Source organism: Carcharodon carcharias, chromosome 9 (assembly GCF_017639515.1).
Source record: "Carcharodon carcharias isolate sCarCar2 chromosome 9, sCarCar2.pri, whole genome shotgun sequence".
In the NCBI taxonomy this organism is placed as follows: Eukaryota; Metazoa; Chordata; class Chondrichthyes; order Lamniformes; family Lamnidae; genus Carcharodon; species Carcharodon carcharias.
Window position 1 is genome coordinate 52,935,082 of NC_054475.1, and position 16,200 is coordinate 52,951,281.

Sequence of the window (16,200 nt, forward strand, 5' to 3'; positions counted from 1 at the left end):
TCTCTCTTCCTGCTTTTGAAATGGAAGCAGTTTGGAGATGGGGGCAGGAGACAAGTCAGATGGTTTCTGAATTGTTGAGTTCCTGTTCACTCATCCCCATCTCCACCACCCACCCCTCTGCTATGCCCCATTGCAGTGTCCAGCAGTGAAGGTTGGTATGTTACAAGCCTCCTTTTGGTTTCATTTCAAATACAAGAATGTTCTAACCTGTTCCCTCCAACAATAAAACATGCACATAGTGGACAGAACAAACCTTCGCCACACTGCGCCAACTTTCCCAGAGAAACGGAACTCCAAGGATGGTCATTTAGTGCTTCTAAATCAAGTCAAGGAAGGCATCTCGTCAGGCTTTTCCAACCAAATACCCACACACAGTGCTCAGCTCAAACATCAGTCAGCCATACCCACTGCCAATACAGCTACAGTCAGCATTATCTGCCTTCTTGTCTACTCAACAGATGATCTGCTCATTATCAAATTGCTGTTTGTGGAGACCTGTTCAAGTTGGCTGCTGCATTTCCTACTTGACAACAGTGACTACACTTCAAAATTACTTCATCGGCTGTGAAGCACATTGAGACTTTGAAGTCACAAAAGACACTACATAAGTGCAAGCTCTTTCTACCTTTCACTGCCTAAACCATCACAGTAAATAATCCAGAGGACAGTGTTTTAAATGTGAGAAGACACACCGTCAGGTTGTCGTGCCCTCAGTATTTTCTCATGGACCAGGGCAAGGACAAGACCAGTCACAGCTGTTTGGAACAGTAGCATTTCTTTAGTTACTACAGACAAACTCTCTCAAATCGGAGGTGCCTTATCTCCGTGCTACTTCGCTTTGCAAATATGGGCCAAAAATGTAACAGTTTCAAGTCGTAACACTTTGAGTAATTTGGTTAACTGAAGCTTTTTCAGCGGCCGATTGACTACTGCTTTTGGTCTGTAATGTCTTTCTTCCTCTGCAGGCTCAAACACTTCTCCCTCTCCTCTTATACATATATAAATATATATAGACTGCCTCTCCTAGGCCTCATTATTTCACTGTTTTCCCCAAACCGTTAGTTCCCTGCAACCACAAAGAATCAGATCATTTAGGAGAGAGCTGATTATAATCAGTCACCTGGATTCCCTATTCCAGTACTGTGGAAACCATGCCAACGTTCACAGACTAGGATCACAAATGGAGAATGACCACATAATTGATGCCCGTGGAACTGCACCCGAGTAAGAGTCAGTACCCTCAGAAGGGGAGAACCAGATGGGGAAAAAACTGTCCCGTTTTCATGTTCTAACCCTATAAATACCGGTAAGGACATGTCTGGGTAAATAAATACATCATTTGCACTGATCTAATTTAAAGTTAAATAAAAACTTAAAAGGGATGGGGCCCCTGGCTCCTGTCCTTTGTATGCTGCTCTCCACTTTAACCATCTTTAAAATCTATCATGTCCATCTCATATTACTTAACCATGTCCACCAATAAGGAGAGATGAAAAACTGGGAGGGGAGCCCTTTAATTAACTCTTTAAATATCCTGGAACTTGCTGACCTAAGTCAACTACCTCTCCCCTCACCCACAAAGAATCATTCCCAGAGGTCAAAGAAGTGATGGTACCAAACCTCCAAATGTCTTGATGATGGATACAATGGCTACAAAGCCCTAGTTTTTGGGCTGGGCAGCCATTTTGTGATCACAAGCAAACAAAATGGAAGTGTTTTACTTCCCTTCCCCCCCCACCCCTCGAACAACTATAATAGAGACAACATTCCTACACACAAGTCCCCATTAACACTTACTTTCTGAAAGTGATTCTTATCCAATACTTACTATCCCTGAAGTGTAAATATTATTAATTATTTTTTAAAAGGAAGAAAAACCGTACCATTACCTCTCACTGAGCTTGAGTTCTGGAGAGAGGAAATAAAAACACACACACATACATGACCCTCACAGAAGTAGTGCAGAATATTGTTCTTTTGACTTCACAACAGTTCATTTTTTTTTGTAATTTTTTTTTTACATTTGTTCGGATGTAAAAATATCTGTATTTCTGTGAAAAATAGATTTTTTTTGCGTTTGGTAAAAATGAGCAGGCACCAAGATGTGTAGATAAATGGCAGGCGGCAGCACCCTCTGTGTAGGGAAGGTTGGGGGTGGGGTCCTAGTCCTTCACCAGTCGGTAAACGTGATGTTGTGCACCGTGTTCGCTTGTCGACACCTCAAATACAAACGCTATACACAGCAAGGTCTCCTGGGTGTCCCGGTTGGTCACAACCTGGCAGAAAACAAGACAGGGAAGAACTGAGTTGAAACGCAGTTGTGCAGCACAAAAGTCACGTAACAACACCTTTCTGGCATCACCGTGAACCCCGTGGAGGAACATCAGTGAGCTGGGGTCAGAGTGTGGTCCAGTAACGGGGATGGCGGAGGGGTGAAACAGGTCCCAAAGGGAAACAGACACCGACAGATTAATGCTGTTAAACGACCACTTACATTTACATAGCATTTTAATGTAATGTCTGAAGGCATTTTACAGGAAGGGTTATTAGACAAAATCTGACACCAAGCATTGTCAGGAGATATTAGGATAGATGACAAAAAGCTTGGTCATAGAGGTAGGTTTTAAGATGCTTCTTAAAAGAGGAAGGAGATATAGAGAGGCTCAAAGGTTAGGGAGGGAATTCTAGAGCTTAAAGCATAGCTGAAGGCTACCAATGGCAGGGATGGCGGCGGTGGGGGGTGGGGGGGGAGAACATCTGAGATGTGCAAGAAGCCAGAATTGGAGCAAAGGAAAGTTTTTGGAGTGTTGTAGGGCTGGAGGAGAATACAGAGATGAGCAGCAATGAGGCATTGGAGGTATTTGAACACAACAAGGAAAATGTTAAACCGGAAACAATGTTCGGGCAACCTTAAATACACCTCAGCACCTGGAGTTATTCATTGTATGATTGACAATATAGAAGGCACACTTTTCGTATCTCTCATCAGATTTTCCCCCTGTGAACATGGAGGATAGTTCCACATGTACCAGGTATCCTCGGCAGCTATCTGAATGTGAATGTTGACTGCACACTGCAGACACATTATAGGCAAGTGCCATTCTGGTCTCACCCCATATTCAAGCAGCATTTCCAACAGGTAGCAGAACCCAGTCTGATTTCCACCTCCTTAACCTATCTGGCCCTACTGACCGCAATCCGCTAACTCAATACAAGTCAGGGTATAACCTGCAACTACCCTAGTTCATGTGGCACATTCCCTCACTGCATAGGACTGCTGGGCCATCAGAGATACCACTGATCTGTCTTTCCCAAATTCAGAAATCCAGGTAAGAGATGTAGGTCTAGAGTGAGAAAGATGACCAGGAAAATCAAGTGACTTAGATGAATCCAAGCTTGGGTTTTAAAAGCATGATGGAGGAAGAGGTAGCTTAGGGAAAAGGGTTTTGATATCCTGGGAAAGAATGCGTTAGACCAAGAGGCTGGGTAATAGTAATAATTCACAGTAAGAACGTACGCAGGAATCAAAAGCACACTATTGTCAAACCTGGCAGATTCCATTACTGCATGTAAAAAGGCAAACGTGTGCAAACAGCTCGTACCTCGAGTATTATCATGTAATGGGATTTCAGACTGCTAATACAAGAAGGACCTTGTGTAGTAGGTGTTATAAGTGCTACTAATGATCTTACTTTTTAAGGGGGTAAATTCACAAGTCAGGAGGGCTAACACTCCAGTACAACAGCGATATTGCTATGTGACAACTTAATTCATTTGACCTCAGTTGGGCTCATTACCAGGTGGACCTGGCCCTTGGTCTGGGGGAAGGGTGGTCATGTACGACAAAAAAGTGGACATTGGAGCCTGGTCGGAACATGCCAGGAGTTACGTGGAGTGGGGGGCCCAGCCCTGAGCTAAAAGATCAAATTCTGTTCTCTCAAATAAGACAAGCCATTGATGTGGGATGGTGCAGCATGACCATTATTTTGTGCTATTAAAACATATCACCTTTGGAGAGTTTGAAAGAGTGGTACATGAGGAAGGGACATATATCTGGTTCAGGTCACAATAATTATACTCCCAGGTTACATTATGGTACAAATAGATAGAAGCAGCATGGATCAACTCAAAATAAAACAAACAGTCTCAGATTACTTATGGTAGTGACTGGCATGAAAGAACTTAAAAAGCTATCCATGGCAGACCTGAATTTGTGCTTAAATAAAAACAGAAAATGCTGGAAAAACTCAGCAGGTCTGACAGCATCTGTGAAGAGAAAGACAGAGTTAATGTTTCGAGTCCGTGTGACCCTGAAGAAAGACCTCTGAAAAAGGGTCATACGGACTCGAAACGTTAACTCTGTCTTTCTCTTCACAGATGCCGTCAGACCTGCTGAGCTTTTCCAACATTTTCAGACTTCCAGCAGCTGCAGTATTTTGCTTTTATCTGAATTTGTACTTGCCTGGTTCTGTTCATTAAGACATAAGTCAAGGCCTTGAGGCAGTTCAGGGAAGAGCTACAAAGCAGATCCCTGAAGTAGGAGGGAAAAACTAGAGTAAATTGGGCTTTGCAGCTATAAAAGGAGGTGATAGAGATGCACTTAATGGTACAAAGCAGATAAATTCAAAAAATTATTTGGTGCTAAACCAGATTAGGGTAAAGGACATAGCTTGAAACTTGTAGAAATCATTTCTTCTTCACAGAGTGATCAAAACAGGGATTGGACTTCGGGAATAGCAATGGGGAGAAAATCCCTGGAATTATTTAACAACTGAATGAGAAGTGCGACTGTAGATTCTTTCTGGTTGAATGAGTTAGGATGGGCTGAATAGCCTTCTTCATGCAAAGGATTAGTCATTGGCCCACAATTGTGGTGTTTTAATTTGGCAGGGCAGGCCATTTGGAAATCCCTGTTCTCAGCACTGATGGATTTTTTTTTCAAAAAAAGAGGTGAAGCAATAATTACCAAGAATGATAGAAGTAATGTATGAGCAAGCATAAAGTGTAATATTAGTGTGCATGGGGTCTAGCACGAGCATATGTGAAGTGTTACTTAAGTTTATGTGTTGACAGGATGGTCGAATACACCATTGATGAGGGTGACCTTTATTTACAAGTGGGACACCTTCTCATTTTGGGAAGGGGTAAAAAGCACACAGTCATAATATTCCATGCCAGACCAGCAGCATTCTCCATCTCATGCACTCATAGATCAGGCGATTGCACAAGTGTTTACCTGAAGGATAGTGAAGTTCTCTAGCACACTGTTCATCATGTATTTCTCTGGTAAATGCTTGAGTTTGTGGATGAAGTTGATCATGTATTCACACATCGGGGAGCGATGGATCCGATACACAAACCTTCCATTCTCCAGCCTGGCATATTCTGTCTGTGGGCCAACACGAGACAGAAGGCATAAAGGGTTACGAAAGCAGTGTTTCTACAAGTGTTAGAGCCACCCGCGGGGTAAGAAACAGTAAATCACACTTGGAGGATGCAGGAACCAGTTTGGTTTCGTACTGATTGTCAATTCGCTTACAATGAAGCAATTGACCTAAAGGTGACTGGAATTTCATACATAAAGCTGCATGCCATTGCACAGTATTTGCAGTATGCTGCAGACCATAAGAGACCATAAGACATTGGAGCAGAAATTAGACCAATCGGCCCATCGAGTCTGCTCCGCCATTCAATCATGGCTGATAAGTTTCTCAACTCCATTCTCCTGCCTTCTCCCCGTAACCTTTGATCCCCTTACCAATCAAGAACCCATCTATCTCGGTCTTAAATACACACAATGACCTGGCCTCCACAGCCTTCTGTGGCAATGAATTCCATAGATTCACAACTCTCTAAAGAAGTTTCTCCTCATTATGTTCCATTGCAGGATTTCGGTTTAACATCAATGTTAACACCAGAGAGTAACATATAATCCCTTAAGCAATGAACTAACCGCTCACTGACTGGGTTAACAGACCAGCAACATCATGATTCAACATGGAGACAGCCCTTCCAATAGCACCTTAAGGTTTAAAAGGGTTTGATCAATTTGTTCCCTCTTTCACCCCACAGCCAACACCACAATGCTGCCTTTTACTGGGTACAAGTTGGCAATTTCCCTCATGGAGGTTCTTACAATGCCTCATATGGGGAATGGAGATTTCTCCTGTGCAGGTGGGAGGTGATGGCTGGGTGGAGAGAAAAGGGAAGGTTTACCATTCTTCTTGGGAAAGAGGTGAGGAAGACGACTCTGCTTCTGACTGTCACTGGAGTACCTAGTGAGCCAGAAGTATAAAACAAAGAAGTCCTACTCCTCAACCTAAACATTTCTTAACGAGTACAAAAACATATTGTTTCCTTTTAACTGTAGCTTCCTCTTGCATTTGGATACATTTTTTCCAGAATAACCACTCACCTCCACCTTCTCCACCACTTGCTTTCCAAAAGAGCAGACCTTAGTGGAGCAGGTGATTGTCATGTTCTCAGAGCTAGTGTACTGGCTGCTGACTCCGTAGAAAGCCCCAGGTCCATCCTGGATGTTGCTGTTAAGGTCCGCCTGAGGAGACAGATGCATGGAATTGAAATAATGGATAGCATCAACGATAACTTGCATTTATATAGCACCTTTAATGTAGCAAAATGTCCCAAGGTGCTGCATAGGAGTGTTATCAAACAAAATTTGGCACCGATCTGTGTAGGGGTATTATGACAACTGACCAACAGTTCGATAAAAAGGTAGGTTTTAAGGAGAATCTGAAAGGAGAACAACAATGTAGAAAAGCAGAGAAGTTTAGGGATAGGATTCCAGAGTTTAGGGCCTTGGCATTTAAAGGAATGGCCACCAATATTGGAGCAGTTTAAAAGGGCACAGGGATATAGAAGGCTTGTAGATCTGGAGGAGGTTACAGAAATATGAAGGGATTTGAAAACCAGGATGAAAATTTTATACTTAAGGCACTGCTGGACTGGGAGGCAGTGTAGGTAACGGAGCAAATGGGTAACAGGTGAATGGGACTTGGTATGAGCTAGGTCAAGAACAGCAGGGATTATAAGAAACAAGAGTTGCAAGAAGGTTTGGAGAATTGCAATGAGCTGAAGAGACATTTACAAGAATGAGTAGGGTTACACAGAAATCATTCAGTTTGTGTAGTTACTGGAGCTTGGTTAGACACTATTGGTGATGGCCAACATTGTTTGGGATTTCTGCACTCAGGTGGACATCCAATGATAGAAAATCCCAGAACTGGTCAACTATCTGATACTTACTGACACTGCAAGTTTTAACGCAAAACTACATGACCCAGCTGAATTCGCTTAAAGGAGCTGAGTGATTATCTGATGATTTTAAAATCGAGAAATTTAGTTAACAAAGGAATTGGTAACTATTCGTCGCTATATTAATAGTGCTCCAGCCAGGAACAGCATGATCCCAACAGGGAGACAAGCCTTTAAAATGACCACATTCTGCAGGTACCACCTCACACCGACACAAGTATCTTCATTCATAGTTTCAATGACATAGGCTCAGGAAGAGAACGAAAGAAATAGCCTAAAATGATGTTACTGTTCAAAGAATAGCAGGATATTACCTCACTCCCAAATGTCACAGTACATGTCAAAAAAAAATCTACTGACCCCACAAGCTCACTACAAGATGAGGAAAACCATTTGGCCTATCTTAATTTATCCATCTTTGACATCCTAAACTCTCCTATTCCAGCAACCAATCATTTCTTCAAAGACACCAGGATTTTTGCATTCCTTCACTTTCATTGGAAGCCTATTCCATAGGCTGATTTGCAAAAAGACTTTCCTCACTTCAGTTTTCAGTTCATCTTTTGTGAGTTGTTCTCATGTTCTCTCATCCCACTTTCCCTGTATAATTTAAAGTAAGATTCAGGATTTATTGCGATCCATTATAAGATTGAGAGTTGATCTAATTGGAAGCGTTTAAAACGATTAGAGGATGCAACAGGTTCACTAAAAAGAAATGATTTTCTTCAGTTAGGGAATCCAGAACAAGAGGGAAACATTTTAAAATTAAACCCAAACCCTTCAGGAGTGAAACCACTTTTCCAAACACAGGCTAGTGGAAATATTGAGTTCTCTCTTTCAAGAGATGAGCAACACTTTTGGTTTCTTTGCTGTATTATCAGCCACTTAAGTTGTGCTGTCTCAGAGCTACTTTTTCTTCCTCCAATTTCCTCCATCTTCTGCTGATGCCCATCTGGAATCCCTGGACAGTGGTCAGGACTGGCAACCCTAGTTTTCCTCTGCAGAGACTAATTCTGGCATCTCAACCGCTGGCTGAGGTCACCCAACTCAGCACAGGCTAGGTGATTGATTCTAGGATATTCCACATGGCTCTGCTCCACAATGAGCGTAATTCTTATGTATGGAGTCCTGTGCTAATATGCAAAGCCTTTTGATTGGGGCAGTGGTGGAATATTATAGCAGGTCTCAATATCTCTGGATTGGGTATGGAAGGGCTGGAGTGATGGAACAATATTCAGAGCTCCCACTTTCGTTCTTTATTGGTGACCACTGCTGGCAAATAGGTTTGTGTATATGTCAGTCAGTGATAGAATAGGATTGAGGGGAATAGCTGCCTTTCTCCGCCCCTACCCGCAATATCAAACATCCACACTCATATTCTTGCTGACCCACTAAGAATATCAGCTTAACAGAGGGCCCATGGAGCTGTCCTCAAGCAAAAGCCAGCACCATCAAGAATGGAGGGAGGGAAATATGATTATTAAAAGGCTGTGAGGCCTTTTAGTAGGTCATGAAACATCTAACTAAAAGAAGTTCTAAGACTTCCACTTAGAAGTTCCATGAGCTGCGTCGCTTGTGAGCTTATAGATTTTGGTGCTGATTGCTTTTTCATGACTGTTGTTCCTTACGTGACAATGGGAATGATGACAGCCAAATGCAGGACTGACTAAATGGCATCAACTTCCAGAAAACAAAACTCTGTGATTATTTAGAAATAATTGGATGCAGACATGGAAGGACTCCTGCATGGAGATGCCCATTGTCCTCCTTCACTCATCTCCAACTTGCAAAATGGATTAGAAAATGCCTCTCTAATTTTCCTTTCTGTCACTAGTGTGCAGTAGCTGACTGCATCTTCATATTCATGCAACCGACAGTTTCAATCTGTCTGGGTACTGGAGAAAATGTTTTCAACACCCAGATCAAAGTGGAAGTATTTATGCCTGCTCCCTAGGACATGTAGAAAACAGGTTTCCCTGACTGGAGACACCCCTGATGCCCTGGAAGAAACACAGTGCCAACACTCAGCAAATCCAAGGTAGATTTGAGGTTTTCAATCCAACATCCTAGATCTTACTATGCACCACACACCAGAAGCACAAACACAGTTGAAGGAAGCTCTGCCCATCAATCAGCCTGAATAGGTGATCACTGCATACCTACTACTAGGTTAGGCATTACCCTACCCTCTCTGGCAACTGGGTTTTAAAAGGGTTAAACAATTTTAGTTAGAAGTGTCTTTTAATCAAAAATAAAATATAAGCAGAAAAGCAGAATGGGAGAGTAGCAGATGTGCTTTAGCCAGGATAAGGAATGAGACAAACAAGCTAGCAGAACAAAGGACAAGACCAGAGAGTGGCTGCAGGAGTCTGGCCTCGAGGAGGCCCAGACTCCAGCACAATCAGCAAGATATGGTGGTCTTGCATGGATGAGAACAATGCTTGATGTATGTACACACGGATAGCAAGTAACTGAGATCAGAGAAGCATGTGATTGTAAATTGACAAGATTAGAATATTACGTGTATGTGACTAAAGGTGTAAGGAGTGAACACTTGTAACCTTTTAGAATACGTTCTTGGACTGCCTAAGGCTGTCTCTCCCTGTGTAAGTTTGAATAATAAATGATTGAAACCTGTACCTGAGTCTCATGCTGGTTTGTCGACACAAACGACATTAATTGGTGCTGTGAGCAGGTTACTCGTACCGGATCATCGGAATGGCACTGCAAACGGGTGAGTACGTTTATTTACCACCCATAGTTAGAGCAGTCAGCTTACCTGAGTAAAGGTCCAACCGAGTATCCAAAGAAGCTGAAGGAGAACTCAGGACAGGTAGCGGGAAGAGCAGGTGGAACCACGATAGTGGGTTAAAAGCTGGAGCCGCGCAGATAGGTCGGACACCTCGGAAGGAATAAGCCAAAGCCGCACACGGTGAAAAAGACCACGCGGGGCAAGTGAAAGGAAAATGTTTTTGGGAGAGCAGAAGGAGATGAAGGGTACCATGGACCTCGATTGGGGACTGGAAGGCTCAATTATGGGATTCATAGCAGAACATCATTAAAAAACTTATTAAGAAAATGCCGGACAGCTGGGACCTGAAAGGACCCCCACAGAATTTTTGGTAAATAACTTAAAAAAAATGAATTTATTTAAATCACAAAAGCTGTTTGTTTTGGAGAGAGAGAGAGAGGAGGAGGGAGGGGGGTGGTGGGGGGGTGTGTGTGGTTTACCCCTAGTGGGGTTATTAAGAAGTGACAGGCAGATGAAATATGAGCTTCGGTCATTTTGATTGTCCCTGTAGGTAGGGCCTCCAAGATCGCTTTATTCTCCCCACTGCTACTTGAATTTTTGTTAAGAGTATGACAATTTTAAGTTGTTAAGATAAACATTGTAAGAATGGAAATACATACCCTTATATATGAGTGTGTTTATGTGCAATGAAGTGTTTGTGTGTACAAGGAAGAATTTGTATATGAGCTTTATTGTATTTTCTTCCCTAAATTGTTATTTGTGTGTGGAGTTCAGCACTTTAGAGTCAAAAGCCTCATATTAGATTAAAGGAAAAGGCAAATATTCCAATGTTTTGAATATAAAGTTTGAGTTGAGATTTCTGGCAAAAATCGCAATTCGAAGGTATTGTAAAGATAAAACAGGGTTTCCCTTTGTTTGAGATGAACCAGCCTTTGTACCACCCCCTTGCAGGCTAGCAGGAAGTTACTCTTTGCACCAGCTTCCAAGCTGATTTGGATTGATGATTTAATTTTAACTCATACGAGTTGGTATTCTAAAAATTCTGAGGAAAAAAATACCTGAAATCCAAAAGGATCCTTGAAAAACCAAAAGACATAAACACACAGTCTAGGTGGTTTCTATGAGTAAAAAGGGGTTTCTTTTGAAGAAGAGATGAATTAATATGAAAGGAAATCTGTAGCTCAACAGCACTGTTACTTGAATTTGGGACCATCTTGAGATGTCAAAAGTGCAATGTAATTTAGCAAGTTACTATTGAATAACTAGGATGCTATCCAAGATAAAGAAAATGTGTTGATGAACATGTGGGACTTTTAATCTGGATTCAAATTTATACACATGAGAAAGAGGTAGTTTTAATTTTGGTAGTGTAAATTACAGTTCTTACAAAGTTTAAAAATTTGACGTTTGGTTCCTGATAAAGTCCTCAAAAGGGAATTTTTATTTGACAACAATTGACACTAATTCAAATGCTGCAAGCTTTTTGTATTTGTAAGTCTGTTCCCAAAATATAAACCTAAGCTCAAGACCTTGACAAAGTTTGGCAGAAATCCAATTTTTGGCAGAGTTAATGAAGTTGAGATAATTTTAAAATGAAAGAAAGGTCAGACATAAACTAGTGAGTTACTTTTGAGAAAATAAAATGTTGTTTCAGGAGATGAAGATAAGGAAGTAAAACATGTTAATGCCTGAAATCAAATAGAAATGTTTGATTTCTGTTTTAAAAATGTTATGAGAATACTTTATTGGACTGTAAAGTCACTCCAGACAACCTGAACGAGTTAAGATGGTAGCTATTGCATTGTGTAAAATAGCATGAGGAAATGATTAAAGATAGGAGATAGAGTTACGGAAAGAGGATATAATACGCAAACTGTTTTAAGAGAACTAAATTTGATAACCTGAGACACTGGAACCTCATGACACCATGATGACAGGCGGAGTTAAGTGGCTCCCAGAAAGAACCGCTGCTAGAAGCGATGATACTGAAAGATAGGATAAGAAGGTGCATTGTAGAGTCGTGTAGACAGCTTAAGGAATTGAGGTCCGAGGTGAGACAGGAGATTGCAGGCCAGGGAGGAAGTGAGGCGGAGCAACTCCCCGAGGACATGCCAGAAGCGAGGAATAAGGTAATGGTGAAGGTAACGCCCAAGAAACCAGGCTTTTCATCCAAATGGATAGGACTTTACGAGATAATAATGATTGGCAAAACTTGCACCTGTGTGGATATGAAAGGGAAGGGGCGCTGGAAGCACAGGTGTAACTGTTACTAACTGATCTTATTTTACAGAACCAATCGTGACCAACCAGTGACGACTGGGAGGTCTTGTACTTGAATCCGCAGGAATGATGCTACAACAATAGCGCTAACTGACTTAACAAGTGGAGGCAAAATGCCATGGCCACAATTAACTGAGTCCTGGACCAGAGAATGGACTAGTATTGATAAGAGCTGACAAAATCCTGTATGATAGCATATGCCATGAGCTGGTGCCCGTCGTCCTAAACATCTCCGATGTTGACTTGCCTGAGTGGTGCTCGAGTCAGACCTAAGCACCATATGCAACTCTGGTAAAATAAGTGAAAATACAGGCGGTGGAGGGCAGCCCGTGGCTGCACCACCTGTCCAGGGAAAAGGTCGGCTAAACCATAGTCTGCTTAACGACATCACCACAGCATTTAACACAGGGACCTCAATAGTAAATTCAATTGATTTGGCAACAACGGACAAAAGGTCCGGATCTTAAGTTGTCAACTTAAGAAAATTCTGGAGAAGGGACCAAGGGATCCAGGACAGGCAACTCAGTATGGACCAAGACCTGACACAGATAATTCAGAGCTTGGCCACTGTACTAGAGAGCTGTGCTTGGACCATTAACACATTAATCAATGTAGAGGGAAACCTCTCAGATAATGTGGTCAGGAATGACATCTGCAGCTCATGGATGCTCGAGCAGACATGGGAAAACTTGAGACAAATTCGTGAGGGTGAGGTGCCCCTATGGTTAACAAATGCATGCTTGCTTAACCTGTCATGACATAAGAATCATGATTCGACCAGTTGCCAGCTCAGGTATCTGATGAGTGTATATAGAAATGATACTGAAGGAAATGCTGCAACCTTGTTCTCTTGGCCTCTACAGTCCCTTTCTACTTTAGGAACATAAGGAATAGATGCTAGAGTAGACTATTTGGCCCTTCAAGTCTGCTCCCTTGTACAAGAACATGGCTGATCTTCCTGTTAACAAACTTCCCGTACTGTACCCATATCCCTCAATTCCCAAAAAAACTAATCGATCTCTATTTGAATATACTCAACTACTGAGCATCTGCAGCCCTTTCAGGTTTTTTCCTTTATTCTTTCATTAGATGTGGCCTCACTGACAAGGTCAGCATTTGTTGCCCATCCCCTAATTACCCTTGAACTGAGTGACTAGCTCAGCCATTTCAGAGGGCAGTTAGGAGCCAACCACATTGCTGTGGGTCTGGAGTCACATGTGGGCCAGACCAGGTAAGGATGGCAGATTTCCTTACCTATAGGACATTAGTGAACCAGATGAGTTTTTACAACACTCGATGATAGTTTCATGGTCACCATGACTAAGACTAGCTTTCAATTCCAGATTTATTAATTGAATTGAACAAAGAACAAAGAAGAGTACAGCACAGGAACAAGCCCTTCGTCCCTCTAAGACTGCACCGATTATGTTGCCTGTCAACTAAAACATTTTGCTCTTCCGGGGTCCATATTCCTCTATTCCCATCCTATTCATGTATTTGTCAAGCTGCCTCTTACACACCACTATCGTACCTGCTTCCACCACCTCCTCTGGCAGTGAATTCCAGACACTCACTACCCTCTGTGTAAAAAAACTTGCCCCGCACATCTCCTCTGAAGTTTTCTCCTCTCACCTTAAATCTATGTCCACCCTGGGAAAAAGCTTCCATCTACTCTGTCCATGCCACTCATAATTTTGTAAACTTCTATCAAGTCGCCCCTCAATCTCCGTTGCTCTAGTGAGAACAATCCAAGTTTCTCCAACCTCTCCTCATAGCTAATAACCTCCAGACCATGCAGCATCCTGGTAAACCTCCTCTGCACCCTCTCCAAAGCCTCCATATCCTTCTGGTAATGTGGTGACCAGAATTGCACACAATATTCCAAGTGTGGCCTAACCAAGGTTCTATACAGCTGCAGCATGACTTCCCAGCTTTTATACTCAATAGCCCTGCCGATGAAGGCAAGCATGCCATATGCCTTCCTGACTACCTTATCCACCTGCGTTGCCACTTTCAGTGACCTGTGGACCTTAACACCCAGATTCCTCTGCCCTTCGATGCACTTAAGGGTTCTATTTGGCATTTGGTAGAGTATTCCAAAGATTTACAACCCTACGAGTGAAGAAATTTCTCCTCATCTCATCCCTTAACATCCAACCTCTTATCTGGAGACTTTTAAACTAACTTTAGACTCCTCAGCCAGAAAAAATCCTCCCAGCATTCACTCTACCAAGCTACTTGAGAATTTTATTTTTCAATTTCTTCTAAACTCTAGGGAAACTTTGTTGCATCCCTCTACGGCAAGTATACCCCTACCTTGTACACAGACAGTACTCCAGGTGCGCTCACACCAAGGCCCTATACAATTGCAATAAGACTTCCTCACTCTTGTACTCCAAATAAAGGCTAACATGCTACTTGCTTTCCTAATTGCCTGCTGTACTTGCTCGTTAACTTCCTATAATTGGCCTACAAGGCTGCCCAGGTGAGGGGAGATGGTGGTGTGGTGATAATGTCACTGAACTAGTAATCCAGAGACCCAGGCTAATGCTCTGAGGGACATGGGTTCAAATCCCACCTTGTCAGCTGGTGGAATTTGATTCAATTAATTAATTTGGACAGGGTTGGATTTACAATGAAACACACTGTGATGTGACAGGGGGCCCCAAAATGATGAGTGAGTGCTAAACAGTTGAAACTGCCATCTTGGCTGTATAGTTTACCCCCACTCGAGACACTAAAACAAACCACTACGCGCTTTGTGAGCTTGATGTGGCTAGAACGAAGGGGAGGAAGAGTGGGGAGGAAGCCAACAGGTGAAGGGCACTTGCTTCTTCCCACATCATAGATGCCCACAGGTTCGGAGCTATGATCCCAGTGCCAATCTCTCCCAACACAATTTTACACGATGCTTTAACGTGGTTCTGAGCCACTGGGTGGAGGCGTTTGACCGGCGTTTATTTTTATACTTTCTCCCCCTCGGTCACATCATCACTTCATTATAAATTAGCACTGACTAATTCATCATCTCGGATGGAGATTGATCAAATCATAGACTTTTCCCCCCAATGCAGTCGACAGACTCCCACCAATGAATGAATAAGTTGGCCGAACCCCCTTCTTACTTCCTGTTCTGTAGAAACTTTGTGAGCCAGAACCTGAGCTGATTTCATAAGAGAGACCCACTTCTTCTAGAGGCAGGTTCCAGAATTTTGCTGTGTCATTTGATGCCCTTTGAAATAGAGCTTTGTCCACATGAGCTGAGAGCTTTGTTGTAACTTTGGCGGATTGGTGAGCAGGACAGTAAATTACTGTCATAAACACACCTGTTCCTTAGCGGAGCTGCAGATTCACTCGATAATCCTCATTCTTTTTTAAACTCAAGTGGTAACAAAAGGAGAATCTTACAAACGATCATTGAACTGATTTGCATTTATTCATCATCATGGTTTTGGTATGAAAGTCTTTTGCAATACACTTTTCTTATCACTGTTGGCAGATTTCTGATCAGTGTTTTAAATGTTGCTGGGCGTGTTTTTCTTTCAAATCTCCACAATAAAGTCGTGTTGGAAATATTCTGTAAGGGGTTGGTTTTTAGCCTGGGACCAGAGCTTGCAGTTGACGATGTGACCAGGCAGGGTCGCTCCAGCGTCTGCTTTAACTGCAGAGCTGTCATTGTTCTTGTTGCTCTCACTCGCTCCTGCTGCAGACACTGGGACAGCACAATGCCCCTTTGCTGCCTTCCAGTCTGCTCGTATAAACCCACATCGACCTCTGTCGCTTATGATATTTGGTGTTTCAATTATAGCAACATAAGTATTAAAATGGCAAGTTTAAAATGACAGAACTGAGATTGGCGTGAGGAAGATTTTCTTTGGTCTAATGTCCCACGA

At 42.4% G+C, this 16,200-nt stretch overlaps 1 protein-coding gene across 10 annotated transcripts in view; it reads right to left on the bottom strand.

The window, feature by feature from the left end:
• Positions 1-1,743: 1,743 nt before the first annotated feature.
• Positions 1,744-16,200, bottom strand: part of LOC121281920 (transcriptional enhancer factor TEF-5-like) — a 311,062-nt gene continuing 296,605 nt past the window's right edge. For all 10 annotated transcript variants that reach the window (XM_041195118.1, XM_041195119.1, XM_041195116.1 and 7 more), the window contains 3 exons: positions 6,416-6,556; positions 5,237-5,389; positions 1,744-2,276 (listed from right to left, as the gene is read on the bottom strand). In XM_041195118.1, the coding sequence (XP_041051052.1) occupies positions 2,163-2,276; positions 5,237-5,389; positions 6,416-6,556 (408 nt within the window). In that variant the 3' untranslated portion in view covers positions 1,744-2,162. The remainder of the gene's footprint in view (positions 2,277-5,236; positions 5,390-6,415; positions 6,557-16,200) is intronic.